The 24577-nt window shown below is 43.0% G+C and overlaps 1 protein-coding gene across 1 annotated transcript; it reads right to left on the bottom strand.

Moving 5' to 3' along the window:
- Positions 1-1488: 1488 nt before the first annotated feature.
- SETD7 (SET domain containing lysine methyltransferase 7) lies at positions 1489-23505 on the bottom strand. The gene is made up of 8 exons (XM_026847587.1): positions 23478-23505; positions 19470-19599; positions 14457-14658; positions 12104-12293; positions 10341-10422; positions 9116-9233; positions 8661-8818; positions 1489-7706 (listed from the first exon to the last, which is right to left on the bottom strand). Exons 1-8 carry the CDS (start codon positions 23488-23490, stop codon positions 7526-7528), a joined length of 1074 nt encoding a protein of 357 aa, XP_026703388.1. The 5' UTR covers positions 23491-23505; the 3' UTR covers positions 1489-7525.
- Between the last annotated feature and the right edge of the window lie 1072 nt (positions 23506-24577).

Here is a 24577-nt window from a genome sequence, read left to right as displayed (position 1 = left end):
AAGACGCCAGCAGTCCAAAGCAGGTTATCAAGACTGTGGAAGGAGTTACCATCCCTTCCCAGCAGGGTTCAGTCACGTATCTTCCCTCTCCTCTTCCCCGCGCTTAAACACAAGCCTCAACTTTGCAGACTTCATGGTCCTGGTGGGATAATCCACAAGATGCACACAACAGCTTCCTACCAGAGAGGCACGCTTTTCTGCAAACGGCTGCAACAGCAACGATCTAAACTAATGACCTGTGGGCAGGTAGGGAAAGATCAAGACGTGCGTATCTTTTTGAGGTTCATTTGCTGAAGCTGTCCTGCCAGTTGGCCTTCAACAACTCCCCCTCACCTGTGAGGCTCAGTTCTGTCTCTGCACACGCAGCTGAGTCCCTGAGCTGTCAGCTCTGCCAGCCACCTGCCTTGGACGAGAAGTGGAGCCGTGGCCTGAGTCTCCAGCACATGGAGATGGGTGGTGTCAAAGCTCACATTCAGATCACTGCTGGAAGTGTCAAAAAGCCCTGAGCCTACTTGCCCCGCCCAGCCCCAGCCGGCCCAGGGAGCGCTGCACCGAAGGCTGCCGACCCCTCCACTCCTGTTTAAGAAGTCAGTTGGTAACTGGCCAGCTCCCGCTTCTCTAAATGAACCCAGGGCACCTCCGCCGTGCGAGCGGCGAAGGGCTGTAACACCACGGAGAGAGCAGCATCCGCAACCCCAGTGTCATCTTCCAGACGGCTCGACCCGGAGATACGGCAAACGGACAGCGAACACCCATCCTGCCAGCTTCAGGGCTGCGGGGGCTCAACAGGCAAGGCCAAGGCCAAGCAAGTCCCTTCTCCATCCTTGTAGCAGATAATCACAGAATCGTCTAGGTTGGAAAAGATCATCCAGTCCAACCCTTAACCTCACACTGACAGTTCCCAACTACACCAGATCCCTCAGCGCTATGTCAGTGCGACTCCTTAACACCTCCAGGGATGGGGACTCCACCACCTCCCTGGGCAGCCCATTCCAACGCCCAACAACCCCTTCTGGAAAGAAATGCTTCCTAACACCTAGTCTAAACCTTCCCTGGCGCAACTTGAGGCCATTCCCTCTTGTTCTATTGCTTATTACTTGGTTAAAGAGGCTCATCCCCAGCTCTCTGCACCCTCCTTTCAGGTAATAATACAACGGTTAAAGACACTCTGGCATACACTGGCAGGATGTTTTTCCATGGCATGACACAACTGAAGCCCACGTCATGTGCACTGCAAAGAGAAGTGATTAACAAAAGCAGCAGAGGTGCCTGAAAAAAAACAAGGCAGCGGTGTCAGGAGTGTTCTGCCATTCGTTCACTATTAATATGATGTTGTCTAGAAGTGTGTTAACTGTGCGCCAAATCCTGCTCCCGTGCAGCAGCCACAGCCCTGGCTGCAAAGCAACCGCACGGTGCACAAGCAAGGGGGAGAGAGCAGAGGATGCCCAAAACCACGACACACAAATAACAAGGAGAGACGACAGTTCTGTTGAATATTTTAATATCTGCATTGCCTTCATAGCGCAATTAAAGCAATCTTTAAAATTCACTTATTACAAATATTTGTCAAGTCTATTTTTCCCCACAAACATTTTTCTTACTTCCTTGCACATACACCCAAACACACTATAAAAACCTCATTCATAACATCAAAGGAAGGGCAATCATCATTCATGTAAACATCTTTCTTAGAGTTATCCATTTTTTAAAAGTCATGAATAAACCTACAGATGTTCAGTAAGGCTCATAGTTCGAGTACAAATGTCATAAAACACCTATCAAGTACTGTATACAAGTTAAATACTCCGGGGTTAACTGTTAACACACGTATAAGCTTACCCCAAGGATTATTCTTTAGCACTTAGTTCTTCGGAACAGAGACACCCAGTAATTATGGGCTAAAGAGTATTAAAATAGCAGAAGGCCCAGCAGAAACTGTTAAGTAATACACAATTTAAGCCTGGATCTTAGCTCAAGAGTTAAACTCAGTACAGTTACAGTAGGAAAAGTTTTCTAGGAGGAAATCTGCAGAAAGGAGGGATGGGTCCGTTTGTACAGTATCACGGAGGGACAAGCTGAGAGGTATGTCCTGAAGATGTGACTGGCCTTGCTATTGCAATTATTTATGACAGCTGTGTGTAATGCTGCATAAATACTTTCCCAAATAGCAGAAACGACCATTTGTAATTGTAAAGATCATTTGTTGCATCTCCCCTTTTTAAAAAAAAAAAAATTATCTACTTATTGGTAATCAATTACACTTGCACCTTACAAAAAGACGTCCTTTTAAATTTGGTTTAGATCTGACTGGAACTTTTTTTAAATATTCATTCTACCATGAAAATATTTCATACAAACATCATTTTACATACAAATATGTTAAAACTTGTGAAGAGGGTCTTCCCACACTCATGATTTTATGGCTTCAACATTTAATTGCTTAGAATTTTTATATATAATTTTCTCCTGGAAAAAAAATAACAGTAGTTACAGTAAAAGTGGTAGAGAAAGAGGGCAGGAGCTTCAATTGCCTGAAGACAGAAGAGTGCCAAGAGGAGGGTCCATTCAACAGATAGTGACCTTAGTGTTCAAAACCTTTGATCTGGGGCAAGTAAACATGCACTCAATCTTGCACCTTTTTTTATTTTAAAAAAAAATCCCTTATAAGACTGCTTAGAAATGCTTTGTCCAAAAATATAGTTCTCATGTTTCCAGTACACAAAGCAAAAGGAACAAGTTGTCCCCGGGGCGCAGGTGAGCACGAAGCCCACTTACACCCACGGTTAACGCTGCTCCCACGCCTGCACTCCTCACCCAAATGTTCTCAGCATGCAACAGCACGGTGTAAGTGAGGAAGAGGCATCTAATGCAGCACCCCAGCATATAAGGAGACACTTCAGCAATATTGTTTTCAAAGCAATTGGTTTTTTTAAGTGCTTGGAGGTGAATTCCTCAGGCACCCACAGCTCCAGCAATTCTGCTGTGCCAGAGGAAACCAAAGCAGCAGATAACTGGCTCTGTACAAGTCGTTACCTCATCGCAACGGCAGCATTTTCCAAAAAGACTATCAAATTGAGTGAAAGCAAAGAAATCAGAGAGGTCTCTTGGACAGAAGTGACAGTGTACAGTTCCTGGCGTGACCGAAGTGGCGAGCACCAGTTTCGACTGAAGGACGAGCACAGCCAACTGGGAAGGAAACAGAAAAGTGGTGATTTTCACCACTTCTCAGTTTCTTGTACCAGACAGGATACGTTGGCTGCTCTGCTCCTCCAGTGCCTGGCAGAGGGTGAGAAATCCCTGATGGTGCTCTCTTCCACGCCAGCAACGTGCTGCAACAGCCCTGGGAAAGAAACCACAGCCACTGTCAAACTGAGCAACGCTGAAAGCTCTGCATCTGAAAAAAAGCTGAGCTAAGGAAAAGGCTACCTGGTCACCCCCGAAACGCGCAGCCTCGCCAGGACAAGCAACCGGCCTCCCCGGGGTCTCGAAACCTGCACAAGTCACCCAGGAGCTGAACCTGGGCAAAAGCATGGGCCACCCTACTGGGTATTGTTGCAACTGTAGAAAAAGTCAAAAGGCTGTCACAGCTCTCACTCAGATTGCTGAAAAGCCCTATCCACGTATTTCCTTTGACTTTTTCAACAGTTAAAAACATACATGTATTTATATAGGTTAAGGGTTTTTTTAATTACTACCAAAAAAAAAAGGGAAAAAAGCCTTTTCAGATTTGTGATGGAAAAACAGGTATTGTAGTAGATCCCAAAAAGTAAAATTATAGCACGAGACTCAACTTGAGACACAGCCCCTACACCTAAGCCCTTCTCCCTCTTATCCAGAGGAGTGACCCAGCAGCAGGTAGCTCTCAGCTGTAACTTCTCATGCTCTCTTGTCTCCAAGATAACCACTTCTCCAGAAAACTAAGCTCTGTATTCTTGGTGACAAAACACAGTGCTGCTGCTGCAGCAGGAAGATCCATTTAAGACTTTTTTAAAATTTTTTTTTTTTGAGAGAGAGAGACCATCAGTAGCCTCTAATACAGGCTGATATAGACTCCTCATACAGGAGCTCAAGTAACAACCCTCCCATCACACAGGAGCCATGTGCAGCACTGCAGACCAAAGGCAGACATTGGGAACTGATCTGTGCCTGAAAAAAGCAGCAATTCTAAGGTTCTCTTACGCCATTCTTTAGTCACAATGAGTACTGAGAGCCAGCTGCTCAACTAGGCTCAGCTGACCAGCATCAGCTCTCCTTCCAGTTTCTGTGCTGACAGGACAGGTCTTTGGCCACACTCAGAGAAGTGGGACTTCTTTACTTATTGCATATTCACCAAGAGTCAGCTACACTCAACAGACTCAAATGGATTGCTTCGCAAAATCACTGCTCCCTCTGCTCCAAATTAAAATCAGGCTTTGCTGTGGGTCTCGTGTTACTACTGATAAATAGTTCTGCTACGCTGGTCTTGCTATCTAGTGAGTCCTAGAAGCTGAGCTGGAATACGTTGACCAAGTTAAGGCATTATTTGGAGTTCTGTAACTAACCTGTGTTTGAACCTGTGGTTGCCAACGCACACCTCTCAAAAACCTCTGAAGGACACACGAGCCCTGAGCCCTTTTGCTATCCGGTGGTAAAAACCATCCCAAACATCTCCACTCTAACGGACTACAAAGAAAAAGAAAACAAAGAAGAATTAAGAGGCTTGGTCCTGAATCAAGCCAAAGCAGCTTTATAATCACAACTTTTATAGAAGGTTGGTCACCGAAGAAGGGATCTATAGGAGGACCATTAGATTTTAACAGAGCAGAGAGAAAAAGGACAGTAGAGCTAACAAAGACAACAGCCACAGCAGTAGCATACTACCAGGCTACAAGCATACGCAAGAGCAAGAGAATCTGTTTGACCGCCACCAAAAATGGCTTTTGAGAACACACAGAGGATACCTCAAGTGCCTTTTTAACTAGAATTTCCCTATTTTAGGATGCAACCTTCAAACATGATGTGCAAAGAGCACCTGTCTTGTATTTATCTCAAAAATCAGGCAATATGAAGACTGACAAATCTATTAAAACATAAGCAATTTCACATGAATAGGAGATAGCAGAGGAATCGGGGACTGATTAGGAATGAAGCCAAAGGAGCTCTAGAGATCAGAACATTTTAAGCATGATTCTCTAGTGAGCACAAAGACGCCAGCAGTCCAAAGCAGGTTATCAAGACTGTGGAAGGAGTTACCATCCCTTCCCAGCAGGGTTCAGTCACGTATCTTCCCTCTCCTCTTCCCCGCGCTTAAACACAAGCCTCAACTTTGCAGACTTCATGGTCCTGGTGGGATAATCCACAAGATGCACACAACAGCTTCCTACCAGAGAGGCACGCTTTTCTGCAAACGGCTGCAACAGCAACGATCTAAACTAATGACCTGTGGGCAGGTAGGGAAAGATCAAGACGTGCGTATCTTTTTGAGGTTCATTTGCTGAAGCTGTCCTGCCAGTTGGCCTTCAACAACTCCCCCTCACCTGTGAGGCTCAGTTCTGTCTCTGCACACGCAGCTGAGTCCCTGAGCTGTCAGCTCTGCCAGCCACCTGCCTTGGACGAGAAGTGGAGCCGTGGCCTGAGTCTCCAGCACATGGAGATGGGTGGTGTCAAAGCTCACATTCAGATCACTGCTGGAAGTGTCAAAAAGCCCTGAGCCTACTCGCCCCGCCCAGCCCCAGCACATGCACAGAATAGCTTTTGTGCAAGCTCAAATGGTGAGGTGCTGGAAAAGGTTTGTGATCAGTCACAGGGACTAAACAGAGCCCCAAGTTAGAGAGGTTCTTATTAGTAATTCCTAACTTTGTACAGGTACCAGAGCAAGGATTCTCAGACTGCACAAAACAGCAACCTCATCCTTCCACTTGCAGGTACCAACCCAACACATTCTCCATGTCCAGCTCCCCAGACAGCCAGACACCTCCAACCATTCAAGCAACCAACCAAAATGTGTTGCAATAGAAAGGTAGGTCTGATTTCCAAATCATTTATGTTACATATATACAAACTTTCTAAAACTACAAACATTTAAAGAAAGTGTTGCAAATGCATTTGAGTTTCTCCTAAGCTACTAAACCCAAAAGAGAACATCAGAGTCCCAGAAGGGCTCCAATATCCAGACCGAGATGATACAGTATTTCTCTCTTGCATGGCATTAGGCAAGCCCAGTACAGTATCTGAAAAAATGCACAACAATTTCCCTACCCCTGAAAAACCCCAGAACACAGCCCTGCAGAAGAATATTCACAGGCCCCCACTGTTGGCTGCAACAAACCTATGGATTGACTGCTGTTTCTAAATATGAGCAGTGGGTGATGTTTTTACATTCATTGTTTGTCTTTCAAAAACAATCTTTTCATATTTTTTTTTAAATCTTATTTTGATACCTCATACTACATTAATTTACTGTGTCTTAAACCATTATTACTAAAAGACAGCTACAAGACTATATTCTTTGTCAACTGAACACACACAAAAGATACAGCTCTCCTTAATCAAGTACTACAGCCTTCCCTCAAATACATACGTCTCCTTTAAGAGAATTCACGTGAGATGCAAACAACTCATTGCTAGAATTTTTGCCTTGAGAACTGGCCGCTTTTAACAGGTGAAACAACACAAACCAACTCATGGACACTAATTCAAGTAACATGCTTGCCTTCCAGAACACGTACTTCTGAAAGTCCTTCAAAAAGCAAATCCATTTTCTCCTTTCAGAAAATCTTCATGCAAAGAACAGCTTCATTTGTGTGTCATAATCATAAATTAAATAAAATAAGCCAGCCGTAAAGGCTAGATAAATATTAGGTTTGGACATGTTGCTATACTATTTAGAGAGCCACAGAGACCAACACACAGCACTCTCACATACACACACAAGCCTTTCCACTAGTTAGAAAGGATTTTCTCCTGCAAAAGAGGATTTGTAGAAAGAACAACGTTCAGACAAGAGGAAAGGGGAGTTAAAACCCAGCCTCCTATATGCTAATAAATAAATTGCTCTATTGCAAGATTCAGATCAAAGGTTTAAAAAGGCAAAATTATGCTACTATTAGAGAATATCAAAATATTACTGTTATCATCACAAGTGGCATATATGCAAAAGGCAGTTGCACAATAATGCCTAGGCAGATAGAGAGCAACACTAAGTCTGCCGACTAAAAGTGAACGATATACCCATTTTAGTTTTCTGTCTAGTCTTTTGGCATCTTTGCATATGGTGCAAAAGCAGAAGCTACCAAAGAATATCACATCTCGTATAGAATATTAAATAATTTCTCCAGATAAGACTGGTGCAATGCTAGCTAATTTTAAATCTGCTATGAGTAACACAGTCAAACCTAGTTAGTATGCAAGAAACTTATCTCTTAACACAGAATGCAAAGTTATGATGCAACAGCATGAACAATCCCTGGTTGTCCAGTTTTCAGTATAAAGGTAGTGCATAGATCCAAGTTTCTGTTTCAGTTTGCTGAATGGAGGAGCTCCCATTTCACTTTTGCTGGGCAGCCTGGAAAGCTTTCAGTTCCAGCTGGTACCACTCTGGTGCTTCTGGCCCGTTTTGCCCAACGGGGTTGTGATCGTATCCGTAAGCCACTGTTAATTCTTCATCCTTCTCCACAGCCCTGATGGTTCGGATACACTTGATAGGCCCAAACCGAGGATGGACAAACCTAGACAGAGAACAAAACACCTCTGCTAGGCTTAGCTGTCAATTCACAGACTCTGTGAGCCCCTTTTATAGCTTCAGAAGTCACTCACAGCTCAGAGTAATAATCTGATATCAAATGAGTAGATGGCTTTGAGTTAACTTTATGAAGACTTAAGTAATAAGGGCAAGAATATTGATATTAAAGCAACTTTGTGTAGCTCTATTATTTGAAGTTTTTCAACAGTCCCGCAACATTGCTTGTTTGTAATAAATAAAACAAAGTTAATCACTGCCTTGGGCTTGCAGAGGTAAGCATCTGCACGGCAAGAAAACAGTATAGATTATGAGAGACTGGAGAGCATAGAAAACTGCTCATCTTCATTTCCTCAGCACAGGTTACTTACCAAACAATCACAACATACTTCTGTACATCTTCTCCCAGGGTCCCACAGTAAAAGGCTTATTTGCTACATATATATCTCCACAGCTCTGTTCATTTTTACACTGGTATGAAAATATTTATACCCCTGAGCATATGCATACATCAGAAGTTTCCTAGTGCTCTGCAATTGCAGAGCAGCAAGATGCTTATTTTCTGAGTTTCAGAAATCACAGCACATTTGATGGTGCTGGTCAAGCATCTGCAGTTCAGCAAATACGGTGCAGTCCTAGCCAAGCTCGGATTTAGAGAGCTGTGCTTACACATTTCAGACTGAAGAGGCAGTTCCTAAAGTTCATGACAAAATTAACAGAGCTGCAAGCTTCAAGACACTCCATGGTGTAAGTCCCAAGCGCCATCAAGCACCCCAACGCTGGCCAGTTTCCGACTTGGCCCAGGTGAGCAGGAACTCCGTCAGTGCCTGGACCCGTTACTCCCAGCCCCGCCGGCCTCTCCTCACCCAGCTGCCCCGAAACACCCTGTGAGCCCAGGCTGCCGGGCTGCAGCTTCCATGTCGAAACACGGGGCTCTACTTACGGGTCGTAGATGCAGTTAGGAGTGAAAGAATGGTTGGCCTTATGCCCCAGAGAGGCACAGTACTTGGCAGCGTGGTTGTAGGGCTCTGGCACGTCTATGACTGTTTCGTCATCCAGGGATATTGTATTTCCATTGAGGGCCCAGTCTCTGCTGTCTACCTAGTTTGCAAGGCAAAAATCCAGTGTGTGTGTGTGGAGAGGTCAACTTTGCCCGCAGTTTGAAAGCAAACATTCAAATATATGCAACTTAAGCTTTTCCTGTAAGTCATTAAAAAAAACCAACCCACCGCCACTTTTTCTACATATACATAGGTGAACATGCGCGCTTTTTTTTTTTTTCCAATTAAACTCCATCATATTAAATCTTAAGGGTGGGAAGGGGGTGGGTGTAAAATCCTACTAGAAGATTTCAGAAGGAGCAATGAAAATTCAGACTGACTTTTTTCTCTCCTTTACCTCCTGGTGTGTAATTCGCACTCCGTTGTAAAAGGACATAACTGTACTGGCTTCTGCTGCTATTTTTGAAAATAATCCTTCTCCAGCACTGGAAATGAGAGAAACATCAACATACACCCTACAAGGGGAAAAGGGCACGGAATTAATGATTGGCTACAGTTCTCATTTTCAAGAAGTGTTATCACAACACTACTGGCATAAAGACTAATATTTCAATAATAAAACTAATAATAATAATAATTCAAAACCTCCAAATGCAACTCCTTCTCCTTCCTCTCCTCCATATGTTCTCTCTACTTTGGCAAAATGAAGATTTGGTGGGCAGTAAGGGCTGACTTTATCTATTTTTTTTTTTTCTTTAAAAGTGTCTATTTACTATTACACCTCAATGATGGCTTCAACCAGGAACACCCTCAATAACACATCGGAGTCCCAGAAGACCCCACTGAGCTGAGGTCACTGGTGTGTACATACACAGATAAGCAAGAGTTTTCAAGGTGAAGCCCTAGATCTCAAGCACTTGATGCAAAGTAATGCCAGCATTTTACTAATCATTTATTTAGATACTTCAGAGTATGACAAAAGGACTACAATAGAGGTATCTACAGAGCAAGGCCTCCTAAAAGTCTAGGTGAAAAGTGCAATTGTGGAATTTCCATGGAAGGGATATCACTGGCTGAATCTGATGAGAAAATTGCTGAGGAATGGGTTTTGACTTTACATGATTGTCACAAACAGCATTTCACATTCCCTGATGATTTACTCTTGACACTTTGCTACATCTGTAGGGGGTGGAAGAAAACTTTGTACAACGCAAACCACCAAGTGAGACACATTGAATGCAGTGCACAACAACCTGAAGCTAGTTACTCTTCTAGAAAACAGGGAACAGCATACTTTTCTGCTCAGAATGTTGTAGATGTGTGCTGTTAGTGGAGTCCAGGACTTGACTGAACATGTTTTTGAAATGCTGATAAATTATCCTAGTTTAATATCTTAAAAAGTATTGCTGTGTTCTATCCACTAGAGTGTAATTTTATTGTGTGAATCAGAAAGAAATTCAATCAAGTCAAATGCTGACCGATATGCAGTAATTTCACAGACCCTTATGGTCTTTTTAAAAAAAAAATTAAATGAGAAAAGGTTTGCAAAATTAAGCCCTAAATATGTAACAGCAAAGAAATATGGACAATATTGAAAGAGGGGAGAAGAAAAAAAAGCCTACCTCTCTGACTCATAAGGATCAGGAAGAAGAGCATTTGTGGAAATGCAGGATGAAGTAGATTTGTCAAAACTGTACGCTGGGCCTAAAAAAAACCCAAACCAGAAATCAGCAAAGGAAATAAACTAATCGGCAGTACTGAAAGCATGTGACCTGTAACTTAATCAAGACATTCAAAAATTAAATTTTAATGACTGCAAGAAATAAATGTTATGCTTAAAAAAAAAATAGAATTAATAGAACTGCACCGGTAAAAGTTTTTCAGTGAGATACTGTTTCTGTATTATTTTTCCCCTCAACATATTAGAGTAGCAGTATTATCACAAAAAGGTGATATATATATATTCTTCAAACTACCAGCTTTTAAAGGAGGACTGGACAGTCTTTCAAAACTCAGCCTTCCAGAGTCTCAAAGTTTAAAAGTAAAGCAAAATCTAAAAGGATGTATTCAGTAACACATTAATTATAGAAAAATCTTGGGACTATTGCATATACGAAATGTTTTCTGCTCCAAATCCTGAAGATACTTCAGTCTGAAGATAATGTTCAGTAATCACGAAGTACACTTGCTACAGTCATTTATTTCCTGCCACTAATAAGCAACTCAGTGGTACAGCTCCTAATTATATCCTTACATCCCTCTCCAACCGACTGCCAGAGGACTATCTAGGAGATAGGTTAAAATGCAGGTGGAAATAAGATGGCAAAAAAACCCCAAAACACAGTATTATGAAGTCTGATGAAAGACCATTGTCCCTGGTGTCCAAGATCTGTGCTGGCTGAAGGCAGCTTCCTCCAGAGTGTAATTTAATCCTATTTACAAAGCACAACTGTACTCTTTCAGAAGTTATCTTTTATGTTGCATTTTGATTGGCTATCACAACTGAGAGATTTTAAAAGTTAAAAGTCACATGTATTTGCTTGTCAAGGTCTTTTCACTGAGTTTTATGTTATTTTGTATGGAGTGAGACAATCTTTGCTGGCAAAACAGTAGATGCGTTAGCATAGTCACAGTTTATTACTCACGGCCCTGCCTGCAGCTTTAACCCACTCATCTCCAAAACACCACATACACCTCAGAGCAATAAAACTGCTCCAGAACTCCAGGCTCAAGGCACCACAGCCCCGGAGAAGGAGCACTGGCTACATGGGCTGAAGGTACCGCTCTGACCCCAACCATCTCATAGCCACCTTCTGTCAGCAGGACTAGACAGACTGAAGGGTGCTGGTGAACCAGACTGTTACACAACAACTGAATCTAGTTCACTAATTCCAACACCCGTGTCCTTTCAGCCCTGTAACGCAGATGGCAGAATATTCACGGTGCTAACATTCACTTGCACAAACCTGACAGCTACAACCAAACCACGGCCTCCCTCTCCATTTGTAGTTATTTTACTAACAAAACAAAGCCTGTAACTGTGCCAGCATTAACATGGTTAAGCAGGTTTCCATTCTGGCACATATGGCAATGGTATGCGTGACCAGCAGGACTGCACCCCCCAGCGTGCAAGAGAGGGTTATGAAACGCGGTTCAGCAGCACCACCGCCTGGGTCACTTCCCATTTGTTCCCAGAGCAAAAGAATTGCTCCACATGCCTTTCTGTCCAACTTTACAATTTAGAAAAAGGGCTTCTCACTAACAGACTTATTATCTTATGAAATCCAGCCTCTGGAGTCTCTAATGGGGAACATTCTAGAAACGAAGTCGCTTGCAGCAAAGAGCTGGTAGGAAGAATACAAATTTCTGTGTTAGCTGAACTTACTGCCTGGTACTACTTCAAACTGAGGTTTCCCATCCTCTACAGATGTCAGAGTTGCCAGTTTTGCTTCTATCATTTCTCCATCTATGAACCTTCCAGAATATGCAGTCTTTCCATCAGGGTACACATAAGCTATTTTCTCTCCAGTCATCTCCCCTTCTTCGTTCACTTCTCCCACAAGGCTGCCTCCATCCTGAAAGTGCAGACAAGAAAGAAAGAAAAGGTAGAGCATTTAGTTATACTTTACTATCTTCAGTAAATGAAACAGATTTTCCCTAACTTTTTAAAGAAGCAATCTAAACAACAGTGAGTTCAGATGTGAGATCATGAAAATTAGTGCGAAACAGAGACATGAAGAAGCTGGGTGAAATGATTCCAATCAGGATAAAACTGATAAAAGAAACAGGCAGAACCCAAGGTCTTTCCTTCCATGTGACACAAATACTGAGTTTCAATTGGCAAAATTTTTAGGTGAACAGTCTGTGAACCAAGGCCCAAAGCCACACACAAACTTTGTCCAAATTTTTTTTGTATGATACTGTGCTGGAGGAAAGAAAAAATTGAAATGCTGCCTTGCTCATTGCTAATTCATGGCACATCAAAAGACTTGAGCCTACTGAAAAAAAAAAAAATTTGCTAGACAACGGGAGTTTCTCTGTCCCAACATACCCCACAGTGTAAGGTGGTACTCGATGAGAACAACTGTTGCTGAAAGCCATCATCAGCAACACTTTTCCTCTCTAAGGTTTACACATTTTAGCCCTGGGCTTTGCCATCTGTGATTTGCCTGCAACTCCAGTTAGGTCTATTTACAGAATTGCAGAACCAGACGCATAGATTAGCACAGGTCTAACGACTTTGGGTGTTTATTTCAAAAAGGACGAGGAAACATCTGGAAATAATGCCCTGGAGCAAAAGCAGCAGGTGTGATGTGGAAACAGACTGATTTAGATAAAGATTGCTGTGAACAGACTATTTCAGGGTGGCACCATTTTCTTCAGCTCCAAGGATGAAAGAGCTTCAAACATACCATAGTAAGGGACAATGAACCTTGTCTGGGTACAAATGTGTGCACATAGCATCATACACAGAACCATGGATAAACAATTGCTTCTGTAACAAAGGTTTTTTTGAAACACCTTGCCTCCTTTATTCTGGCAAGATGATAAACAACCTCTAAATACCAAATACCCACATTTCCAGAACGTACAGCAGCACTTTTGACAGCTATATGATGAAACAGCAGGCACATGACCTGAAGGGTCAGCTGTGTGTATTTTATACACTAGTACTGAAAACCTGCTACCTGTTTGGCAGCATACACCAAGCATTTGTTGATTCTAACACACACTTAATGGCAACAGTGAAAACCAGTAAATAAAATGAACAGCCAAAAGTGAGCATTTGAAATGCAACCAAAGCATGTGCGATATGCAGCACAGAAATAAATTGGGTTTTGACCAGCAGCTTAATTACATGCAGATGTTTCCCCCTCCTCAATACAAGGTAAAGATTGCGAGGTTCAGGGTTGGAGTGCTGTGTAAGGCTGAACAGGAATTAAAATCTTAAAAGTTTACATTTAAAAAAAACCCTAGAAAACACAGAATCACACAGAATCGTCTAGGTTGGAAAAGACCTTGAAGATCATCCAGTCTAACCATTAACCTAACACTGACAGTTCCCAACTACACCAGATCCCTCAGCACTATGTCGATCCTACTCTTAAACAGTACAACCATTATTGCCCTAACTAGTATGGTTATAAAAGCACAGCAAAGATTTCTCCACAGTTTTTCAGAGGAGTATCTGTTTATCAAGAATCAGAAAGATAAAATTCTGGCGTGCTTCATGAACAAAGTACTTGTTCACACTCCAGTCAGAGGCACAGCATTCCCACCAGTTACATTCCATTTTTTGGGCAAAGCCAGAATTCACAACATAATCTGCAGAAATGGACAAAGTCTCCCCTCCCAGTTAAGTAAGAGCAGCAGTTTGCAATAGCTTGCATGGCTCCCATGCTCCCCACCTGCTGTCAGCACTGCAAAATGTTAAAATCACCAGCCCAGCCTTCCCAAGAGGGTATACGTAAATGCACTTCCAGGGGGCTGGGTTCTCTAGAAGATCAAAATAGAGAGGGCTTCTCACAGCCCTGCTGAATCCTGTCTACTGGGCAAACACTCAGCACTGAAAAGGTTTAACTGTATGCTGGATTATCCAAAATCAGTATGTGCAGATCCTCCACCCAGATTTTTGTGTGTTGACTTTTGGATAGCTGGGTCACGGTGGATATTTCAGCTGGGGAGAAGATACATGATGGTACTATACTACAATGAAGAGAGAAGGTGGTCAGGCTTACCGGGTAATAAATCCAACAAACTCCATGTCGAATGTTGTCTTTATACTGCCCTTTGAATATCAGCCGCCCATCACTGTCATACTCCTGGGCTGGTCCATTCAGCTCTCCATCCACATATGTTCCATGAAGGACAACTCCATCCTCATAAGTGTAGATTCCCTGGCCTTGAAGGGCATCATCAACATAGTACCCTTCCAGGGTGCTGGGAAAGTGAGAAAGAAAACAGCAGTGAAAGACTGTTCACCTCTCCAGGAGGTGAACCTAAAGCCTCAACATGAGGCACAGCACAACCCTGCTCCTCTGCTCGCCATTCTACATATTACTGGTGCAGAGAGGCTGAGGGGAAATCTTCAACAAAGTCAGGTCCAAGGAGGAGATAACTGCTGATGCCTGGTTTGCTGTTGCTGGGTACCTTACAACCTTCCCCAAAACGCACACCCCCACTGCAACAATGACAGCTTGTCTTTGTTTTCTTGGTGGCCTCTCACTGAAAGCCCAGGCTGTCGCGGGGCTGAGCGATGCGCAGGCAGACAGAAAAGTATGCTGAAAGGCATGCTGAAAGGCTCGGTGGCCACTGTCAGGGCTCCCTTCTCTGTCCCCCCAGGCATCACTATCCCTCCCATGTCTGAAACTACCACGTGTTGGCTAGGTTCGACCAAATTTGAGGGGGACAAGGGGAAGAGGAGCAGGAAGGTAAACCAGACTTCTCTGAAAAGACGAGATGAAAAACAGAAACTTGTTTCTCCCAAGGCAGAAAACAACTTACGCTGTCCTTTCACCAGGGTGCGCTGCACAGACACAGCACCATTCATCTAAATGGCATCGCTGAGCTTTTTTTATAGGCTGGGATAGCAAATTACAGCAGCAAATGGATGCTCATGGTCAAAGAAGAAATTATTGCTCAAACTGGCTATGCTTACATTAGGATTTTTTACCTCCTATGCTTGGATCTTTACTGACATCTCTCCAGTGAGATGAAATTGAACTGCCACCCAGGTGGGCTGTCAACAGGGCACAAACTGCAACCCTACCAGTTCGGTGTTAGGTCCCTAGTGAACACTTAGCAGCAATATGTACTGGATTTGCTAAAAGCACTGTCATTTTTCATGTATTTCTACCAAAATGGAACACAGCCTGTCAAACCGAAGTAGTGCTGCACCTGAAGAAAGAGGCATTTCACTTTGGTTTTGTCTTGCAAACCCTTTAGAAGAGGCACAATAATATCTTGCAATCTGCTTTGCTCCTTCTCTTAAAAAAAAAAAGGCTGTTGAGAGAAGCTACAAAAAATGAAGGCATAACTGTAAAAAAGGATCTACTCAGTTATTTCTTTCTCAGGTTAGAACTAGCATAAGGAAATACAAACTGCTTGGCTTTTACCCCAGCATATTTAGCTAACAGCCAGCTGCAGTACACATACTTTCACTGCATAATTCTTTTTCTGATGCAGACATCCAAGGTGTAAGCCCAAACAGCATCTGGGAGCACATGACTCTCTACATGTTTTACAAAACTTTACAACACAGATTTTCAAGAGCTGTGGAAGGAATGTTTTCTCAGAACTAACTTTCTGGTTTCTAGAGCTTCAATCTCTGTTTTTATGTAACTTTGGCAAATGGGCTGAGGTTTCCATGGGAAAACACTACAGTAAAAGCTTCGATGCAAACCAGATGCAGAGCAGGAAGGGGCAAGAAAGCTGTTTTACCTTTCAATTGGATTAATTTCTTGATCCAGGTTGCTACAGGGCTGCACAGACAGCTACAGCACCACAGCACAGGGAAGGAGCAAAGCAGATGAGGGAACAACCAGAAATCTGTGTGCTTACTCGACTATAAATGACACCACTTTCTCCTCTAGTTTATCACAGATCACCAGATTTGAATTTCATTGTAGCTGACAACACGCACAGAGTCCACATGTAGGATTAAAAGAAGCAGCCACCCCCAGTTTATGTAATCAAACAGACCGAACCCCCTTATTGTTACCTTTAATGATACTAGTTGTAAGTTAACAAGTTGCTAAATTACAACAGTGCTTTGCTTCAGCACTGGAAAAAATATATTTTCTTTTACTGTAGCTTGAATCTCTAGGTTTTCTTTCATTTTATTAAATCTCCAAATAATGTCCAAAAGATCTTTCTACTCTCATATCATCTAAGGAAATCAAAAAAAGAGATACCTAAAGAAAGAATTCCATGTCTTTCAACCTTGCCTAAAAAGTCAGGTTCTCTAAAACTTTTGTACTTTCCAGTTTTTAAGTTATTTCCACCCTGTGTTCCCCCCTCCTCCCTTTTTAGGCTCTCAAAGTATAGTGTCTGCACCCAGACATGGTACTTGCAACCAAGACCTGACCAGCACGAGGAAAAATAAATAGCTTCTGTGTCTTGCATAAATGAAATCTTATTAATCCAAACCCTGAGCTAGCCTATATTTCTCCAGTTTGCTTCCCAGATTAGCATATTTGTGATAATGTAAATTCTTCCTAAAATCAAGATTTATCAGATGTACTGTCTTTCCATTTTCCACCAGGCCTAGAGGGGATCTAGGATATCCACTACCTAAAAAATAAACAAGTGATAAGAACTGGGGGGAAATACTTAGTGCAGTAGTCTTCCATGTAATAAGTTACATCGACAGACCCTGATCCATTCATCCCTCACTCCCTGATCTCCCTTCTTTCCCTCTATATGGGCACACTAAAACCTTTTTCTTAAAAACTAACACAGTTTCTACTGTGTTCTGGGAGATGTCAGTTTACAAGGGTTTCCAGTTAAGGGAGAACAGCAGCTGCAGCTCTGTGCCAAACACGGCTCTCATGCTCCCAGTTATTGCGCAAAGTGTTTTTGTGTAGTGCACTCCAGCAAGCGTTAGCACCAATGAAAGCTCAAGCACACAACCCAAAACAGGGAGTATGCCAGAGGTGAAACTTCTCTCTCTGAGAGAATATGTTGGGTTTTGTTGCATTTTTGAAGGGGGAGGAAAAAACAACTGATATTTCATTCCAGGTTTCCACTCCCTTAAATAACCAACAGGAAGGAGACTGCTATTCCAGTAAGGGGAAAAGTTCTCAGTGAGACAAACAAGGCAGCCAGGCAACCCATCCTATTTCCCAGCACTCAAAATATGAGAATGCTTACAATGCTGCCAGTCATGTCTGATAGGACCCAACTGCTCCTGAACAACAGACCTACAGCTGTCAGCCTTTACCAGCAGCCTGTGAGGGAAACAGATCCAGGAATGCTGAAACCAGCTAACTTACTACACTGAAGCACACAACACTGCAAGGGGAGAGGTGCTTTGAGAAATTTATGGGATTCATTTCTCTTCTTTGTAAGCATTCAACCTTGCCCATGGCACAGTTCATGGAAACAGCACGTCCTCTTTTATGCCAGGTCATTCTTACTGCAACACATCACAACACGTGAACCATCTACTTTCAGAGAGCAACTTACTCTTGCTAGCTGGATGCAGCTAGGTAAATTGCAACATATTTAGCAACTAGTCACTGCTCAGTTAAGGCTGCTCTAGCTAATTTAAAATAAGCTTAGGGCAGTTTGTAAAAATATACCATTTTCCAAAACCACATTACAGATTGGTTTTGTATATTTACATTCTGCTAGTTCCTGAAGTCATACAGTAGCCAACTATTAAATTTTTTAAGGGTTATGAAAACTAATAAAAAAAAGAGTTGGCAACACTGAATCAGTATAGAAAAGGCGCAGTAGCAGCCTGAGTTTTCCCACAGAGCACTGCCTGTATCCTGGATTACTTGGAGGAGCAGCCCTACAAAACAAAATAGTGGGTCAGTTTCTCTGACTGTACAATCAGCAACTGCTCTGCTGAGATCATCAACAAGCACAGAAGCGTAATGTACATGTGTCCATAGAGATGCTGTCTGCCAACTTAAAAAAAAAGGCTATTTTAGAGAGGTCAGCTGCTGGGCAGTACTGATTTTCAGTTACTCATAAAAGATTTAATAAGCCCATTACCAACAACAGTGGGGATTTTTCTTCATCCAAGCTTGGAGGCCTGAACAGTTTCTGCATAACTGAATAAATATATTATCTTCCTCATGAAAAAACCCCACAATCCCCAGTATGAAGCAATTGCAAAGGCAAGTACAGACAAGGAGCTGACTCACTGAGACAGCACAATACCTCTGCTCCTGCTCAGAAGTTCGCTGAGCAGGAGGAGAGTAGACCCAGCACGACTGTCAGTTTAACAGCTGCTATTCATAGTGCCACCGACAGCTGCAAAACCGTGAAGAATCATGTCATTTTATACATCTGCTGCTCCTTTGGAGGAAGTTCTGAGAAACCGCAGAGAGAAATGCTGCAGTTGGGGGAAGATGTACAAGGTGTTCATAATGAAGATCTGAGAAGAAAACACATGCATGGGCACTGACTAGCCCAACTTCACCGTCACAATTCCCAGTGAAGAGAGTGGATGTTAATCTGAAATAAATCCGGCCACAAGCAACAGAGGATTAGGTAGAGTTAGGAACAAACTCTTATTTAACTCAGTCCTTTAACCACTAAACTATTTCCAAGACCAAGCAGAGGGTAAGCCTCTCCATCAAGGTCCTATGTCTGTGCGTGAGGTTTGGCACAGGGAGCAGATGCAGTCTCTGTAAAGGGCTATAAGACAGACAAGGAATTCTACCTGCAGTTACAGACTTCAACTTTGCAGTCCAAGTCACTGTCAGCATTGCTTCCAATAGCTCTGACCACCTCCCAGGTCTTAGGGTCTGTAATTAGTTTGTAACTTTACAGCGTTTTAAGAGCTCACATCCACTGCATTCTCCCACCAGAAAACAACTTCAGGCATCGCATTACATAAAAAGCCCCAACCCCATGGCTACAGCAGTAGTAGAGAAAACTTTCTAGCTACAGTTTTTAAGGAGAAAGCTTACCCAGAAACTCAGCAGCATAGAATCAATATAGATTAGTTTTGTATCACTGCAAGCAGAAGGCAGAATATAGGAGGAAAAAAAATAAATCAAAGAGTCAGTGTCTACCTTCCATCAAAAAAGAAGAACTTGCCACGGCCATTCTTTTCTCCATGCACAAAGTTTCCCTCAAATCTGTCTGTTGATGAATAGGTGACTGTACAGAATCCATGTGGCAATCCATCATCATCTAGATGCCCTGAAATAAAAAACAGACAAAGAGCAAAAGAACACATTAAACGTTATATAAAACTGCAAACCTGTTCTGATTATGTAGATGCTTGAAATGCAGTAGCTCCCCAGTACAAAACAATAATCTACATCAAAACATTTGTTAGGAACATTGATCAGAGATTCAGTACAACTGAAGTCTGTACTTGTGTAACACACTTCAAAAATAAAAGGGTTAGGATAAAAGAAACAGAATGAGAGACAAAAGAGAGAAGAATAAGCAAACGTGTTTCTAAAAGAAACAAGGTTCATACTATTCTAACTTGTGTTAATATACATCTTAAAAATGTAATAATTCTTTATCTAAAATATCTATTTCCTGATGAGAACAGAATTGATTTAGACTTCAATCTACTGAGTAAGAAAATGTTTGGAGTTTTTCTTTTGATAAATAACTGTCTTATAACAATGTGCCACCTTGTAGCTATACCCACAGGGATTTAAAGAAATTAAAGCATATAATATCTATAATACCTTGCAACATGTCAGTCAATTTGCTATTTCATATTTTAAATATTTTAAATCTCCAGTGCCTTTCTGATGAGTTCACATTACATGCCCCGGTCCTGTTCCCTTTCCTAGCTATATCAGCTTTCCCCATTACAGCTGCTTTGATCCCCATTTGTATTTTACAGAATGCAGCTGGCCAATGATTAAGTTAAAGCATAATAAGGCTCCTACTGCATCTCTATCTGCCTTTCCAAAGCCAAAACAAAATGGAAGAGGAGTGTTTTAAACAACCGCTATTGTCTAGTTTAACTGTGTGAACTTGGGAGTCCTTAGCACTGCGTTAGCAGAACATTGCTCCTACTGCAGAATGAAGATGCTGAAGCTCAGCACGGCTGCTTTCAGCACAGCATACACCAGGCAAGAGTGTAACAAGCTCCCATCATGACATTTTATCAGGTATAAATTTTGCATGAAAATGGACGCCTAAATAAAAGCTAGCATATATTCACATTCTTTCACATTTCTAAATAAAATTTGATCTCTGATCCCCTGCGTCTCTTGACGAGGCATACAAAGTATATTAGAGACAAGAGACAGCTCATGCATCCACTTCTACAGGCTTAGGGTCAATCTCTTCCCTGAACAAATTTGCCCCAAACTTAAAAGCTTCAACGCATACATGGAAAGGCAGAAACAACTCCAAGGTACAGGGAGCCACCACAACCCAGGCTGATGCAGGCAACAACAGGCACTTCAGTGTAACCAAACCTTGAGTCTTGCACTCAGAGAGAAAACAAGCTATGAAGACAGGGGTGGAAAAAGCCAACCACCCATGTGGCTTCAGAAGTCCATCTATTCGTGTCCTAATGGCAACAGATCCACAGGGTTCTGCAGGGATAAGAGTACCCAGAGGGCACACACATGCCCACGTTGCTCTTCTCACATCACTGTCTTAAGCTACTGCTTCCTTGGGATGCTCCACAGCCCCCCAGGGACATCACAGGCAGGGCATAGTAAGGATGTGGGGCAGCATCTGTTTAAGAAGTACATCTCCTATAACCCACCATAGCCTTTTAATACCAGAATGATTGACAGAAGAATGCCATACAGCACAGGATACTTTGTCAGGATGTATTTCCAAATTTTTGTCTATCTCAAAGTAAAATTTTATTTAACAGAGAAAAAAAAAAAAAAAGAATACAGAGTCACAAAGATAGAGGAAGGGGGGAAAAAAAAGAGCTAAGCAAATGTTCCTTAAAATAACCAAGTAAGGCTGTGCAGATTTATTATCCATCTCCTGCACTTGTTACATTAAGTAGGGAAATACACCCAGAAAGACGGTTTACAGGTGAAAATATGAGAGAGCTGAACTCATCTAAGAGCCCAGATTCTCTCCTTCCCACACATGCTCCCCAAAGTTTCTCTCGCACCTGCTCTGGCACCTGCCTAGCACCCTCTGCAAGTCACTAAGCCAGCAGAAAATTCCTCCCTTTGTCATTTTGTTGCTGGTTCAGGAGGCTGAGCCTGCACCCTGCTGCCAGGGCAGAGCTGGGTGGCTGGGAGCTGACCTGCCCCTCTTGGGGGTAGCACCCTACCTCGCTTCCAGTTCAGCCACCTCACAAGTCCAAGATAAGACCGAAAACAGTTGAAAGTTTAAAAAGTTAATAAAACCAATCAGACACTGCTTACTGTCCGAGCTGAGAGAAGTAACAGAGTAAAAAAGAGAGAACAAAAGCAGGAGGGGGAAAAAGGTTACATCCCTAAAGGCTTTTAATAACTTTGAAGAGGAACCCTTTAAAACAAAAAGGGCAGCATGCTGCTCTTCAAACAGAAGAAAGGCTTTTTTCCCTCCCATCCATTCCCTTTTTGTAGAAGGGAAAAGTCTTAGCAGTTACGACAATTTAACTAAAAGGTCAGTGAAATTTCTGATGCAGATCCCCTTTTAGAACAAAAACAACTATGTCAACATTTATGGTTTTAATTAAAGGCTTCAGTTTTATCAATATGGGAAGGTTATACTGGTGCAAGTTAACAAACCCTAAATAAGACTACCAGTTTTTCCCTCACTGTACGAGCAAAACTTTTATAAAACAGTTGGATTAGAAAAGATATACTGACAGTATTGATACATTATACTATTAAAAAAAAAAACCACAAACCATAAACCAACAATCTTGCAACTTTGTTCTCTGTGTCTACTCAGTTTTGTCAAGATTTTGCTGGAATGCAAAGCCCAACACAAAAGCTGCCATGCTTACCCACAGCAGGGATGTCAGGACTTTCACACGGTAGGATACAGACTATCCCAGAGATTTAAATGGTCCGCTTTCATCTGATGGCCTCTATACAGAGTCTTAATCTCAGCTGCAGTACAAAGAATCCAGTTCTTCTAATATGCTAGAGATTTTCCCCCCATGAAAAAAAAAAAAAAAAATCCCTCACCCCAACAAAACAAGAGACATTCAGTCTCTCTTAGTCAATAGGACAAAAAAAGCAATTTCAAGTTTAATTACATAGATGTAACTTTTCCTATATAGCCAAAGCCTTAGGCTCTAATTTTGTTTCAGATGAAGTCAGTGGAAAAAATCCTCATTATTTTAGTGGAAGTAAATGAGAGTGTTCCACTTCCCTTTCTTGCCTCTCTCCTCCATTTGAGAAAACAAATCCAAAATGTCTAAACATTTTAAAATTATTGTAAAATCTCACTTTTGTTACTTCTTTAAGGGTCTCTCAAGATCTCCTCTTAAGCTCAGGCCATGGACTTTTCAAGAAAAACAGAGGGGGTAATTCACAATGCACATGATGGGGCCACTTACCAAAAACACTGATGTACACAAACCAAAGATAAAAGCCCTTTACTGTCTGTATTACTATTACTTAACAGAAGACATACAGTGTGCATCATCAAAAAAAGATTCTGGCTACAAAGATGCCAGATGGATGTTTTAGGAATAACAACAATAAACCGACACCCCCCCTACAAAAAAAAAAAAAAAGTGGTGATTTCTGTCATATTTCTAACTTCCTTCGGATAAGTGCAAAACCACCCAGCCAGCCTACTCTCCCCAAACAGCACCCCGCTTCTGTGTCACTCAGAAAAACACACAGTTTCATACACACTGCTGAAGAACATATGCTTTAAAAACTCATTTCCTTAGCCCACAGAAACACTAAGCAAATCCACGATACAGCACAACGCTTTACCTGTGATACAAGAATCAAGACTACGACTCTCTGCCCAAGACACAACTGTAATTCACAGATTTGGGGAGCAGGGAGGAAAGGGAAGGGGAAAAGACCCATCTGTTGAGAAGCACCTTTGGTTTGAAAAATCTCACGCCCCTCACTAGCGTGTTTTACACCACAAAGCTCCTCTTTGGCTCTGTTACCACATACCTAAGTGATACATCCAGATCCTAGCAGCAGCTGCTTAACTCACATCTGTTCCCAAGACTAAGCTGCCGTGCTCAGTGTCTTCTTTGGCGAAATGTGCTTTGAGGCCTAATCCTCCTGCCACAAGATACAAACAGCCCACCATCGAACGATGCGGAATTACCGGCATCTCCTCACAGTCAGCTCCTTACTTTGTGTGCTTAATCTCGACAGCTGAAAATCCAGGATTTCTCTTTTGGGCCAGGACCGTTGCCCTGCGAGGGGCTTTCGGGGAGCAGGCGCTCTCCCGTACCGCCGCCACGCTTTGTTCGAGAGCCGCACGAGGCCAACCCGGCGGCCTCACGGGATGACGGCGTGTTGCCGAGTTGCATTGCTGTGTGCCAAGTTCTCCCATCGGTAAAGCCTCCCAGAGGCGCGTGCCTGGGGTTTAAAACTCTTACAAAGGGTTAGTTCTCCGCTCACAAGAGGCTAACGCAAAACGGGGGGGGTTGTGTTGCCCGTGAGATGGGCCTGCCCGCTCCAATACAAGCGGCTCGGCTCCAGCTCTGATGTCCGTGGACATGGCCACGGTTACCCCTTCCAGCTGCCCTTTTCTTGCCCCTTTTTCACTTGCACGAAGGTAACCGCGGCCTCCGAGAGCGGCACTAACACCCCCCACCCCCCCGGCTCCCAGAGTATTTACCGGGGACAGGTAGGGCGGATGCACCAGCCGCCGCCGAGGAGCCAGCCGAGCTGCGGGAGGCAGGATTCCTCCCTCGCACGCCCAGCCACCGCGCTAAAGGACGCAGCTTCCGCGGGTGCGCGCCCTGCAACCCCCATGGCAGCTCAGGGGCCGGTACCGGGCAGCACCGAGCCGGGGGAGAGGCGGATCCTACCGGAGATGACCCAGACAGTCGGGGGCTGGAGCTCGTGCTCTGCAAAGTGAGACTGAGGGAACAGGGCTGATGCTGAACAGCCTGGAGAGAAAATGGTTTCAGGGGGACCTAGCAGCTGCCCACCAGTGCTACCAAGAAAGGAGGCTCTTCACAGTCGTGGGAGGACAAGAGGCAATGGGCATTACTAGAAACAAGAGGTTCAGATGCGACATAAGGAGAGAGATTTAC

This window comes from Athene cunicularia (assembly GCF_003259725.1).
Source record: "Athene cunicularia isolate RWA chromosome 4 unlocalized genomic scaffold, athCun1 chr4_part2, whole genome shotgun sequence".
NCBI lineage: Eukaryota > Metazoa > Chordata > Aves > Strigiformes > Strigidae > Athene > Athene cunicularia.
Note: the sequence above shows the minus strand (reverse complement) of the source record. Positions and strands in the feature narration are given on the sequence as shown.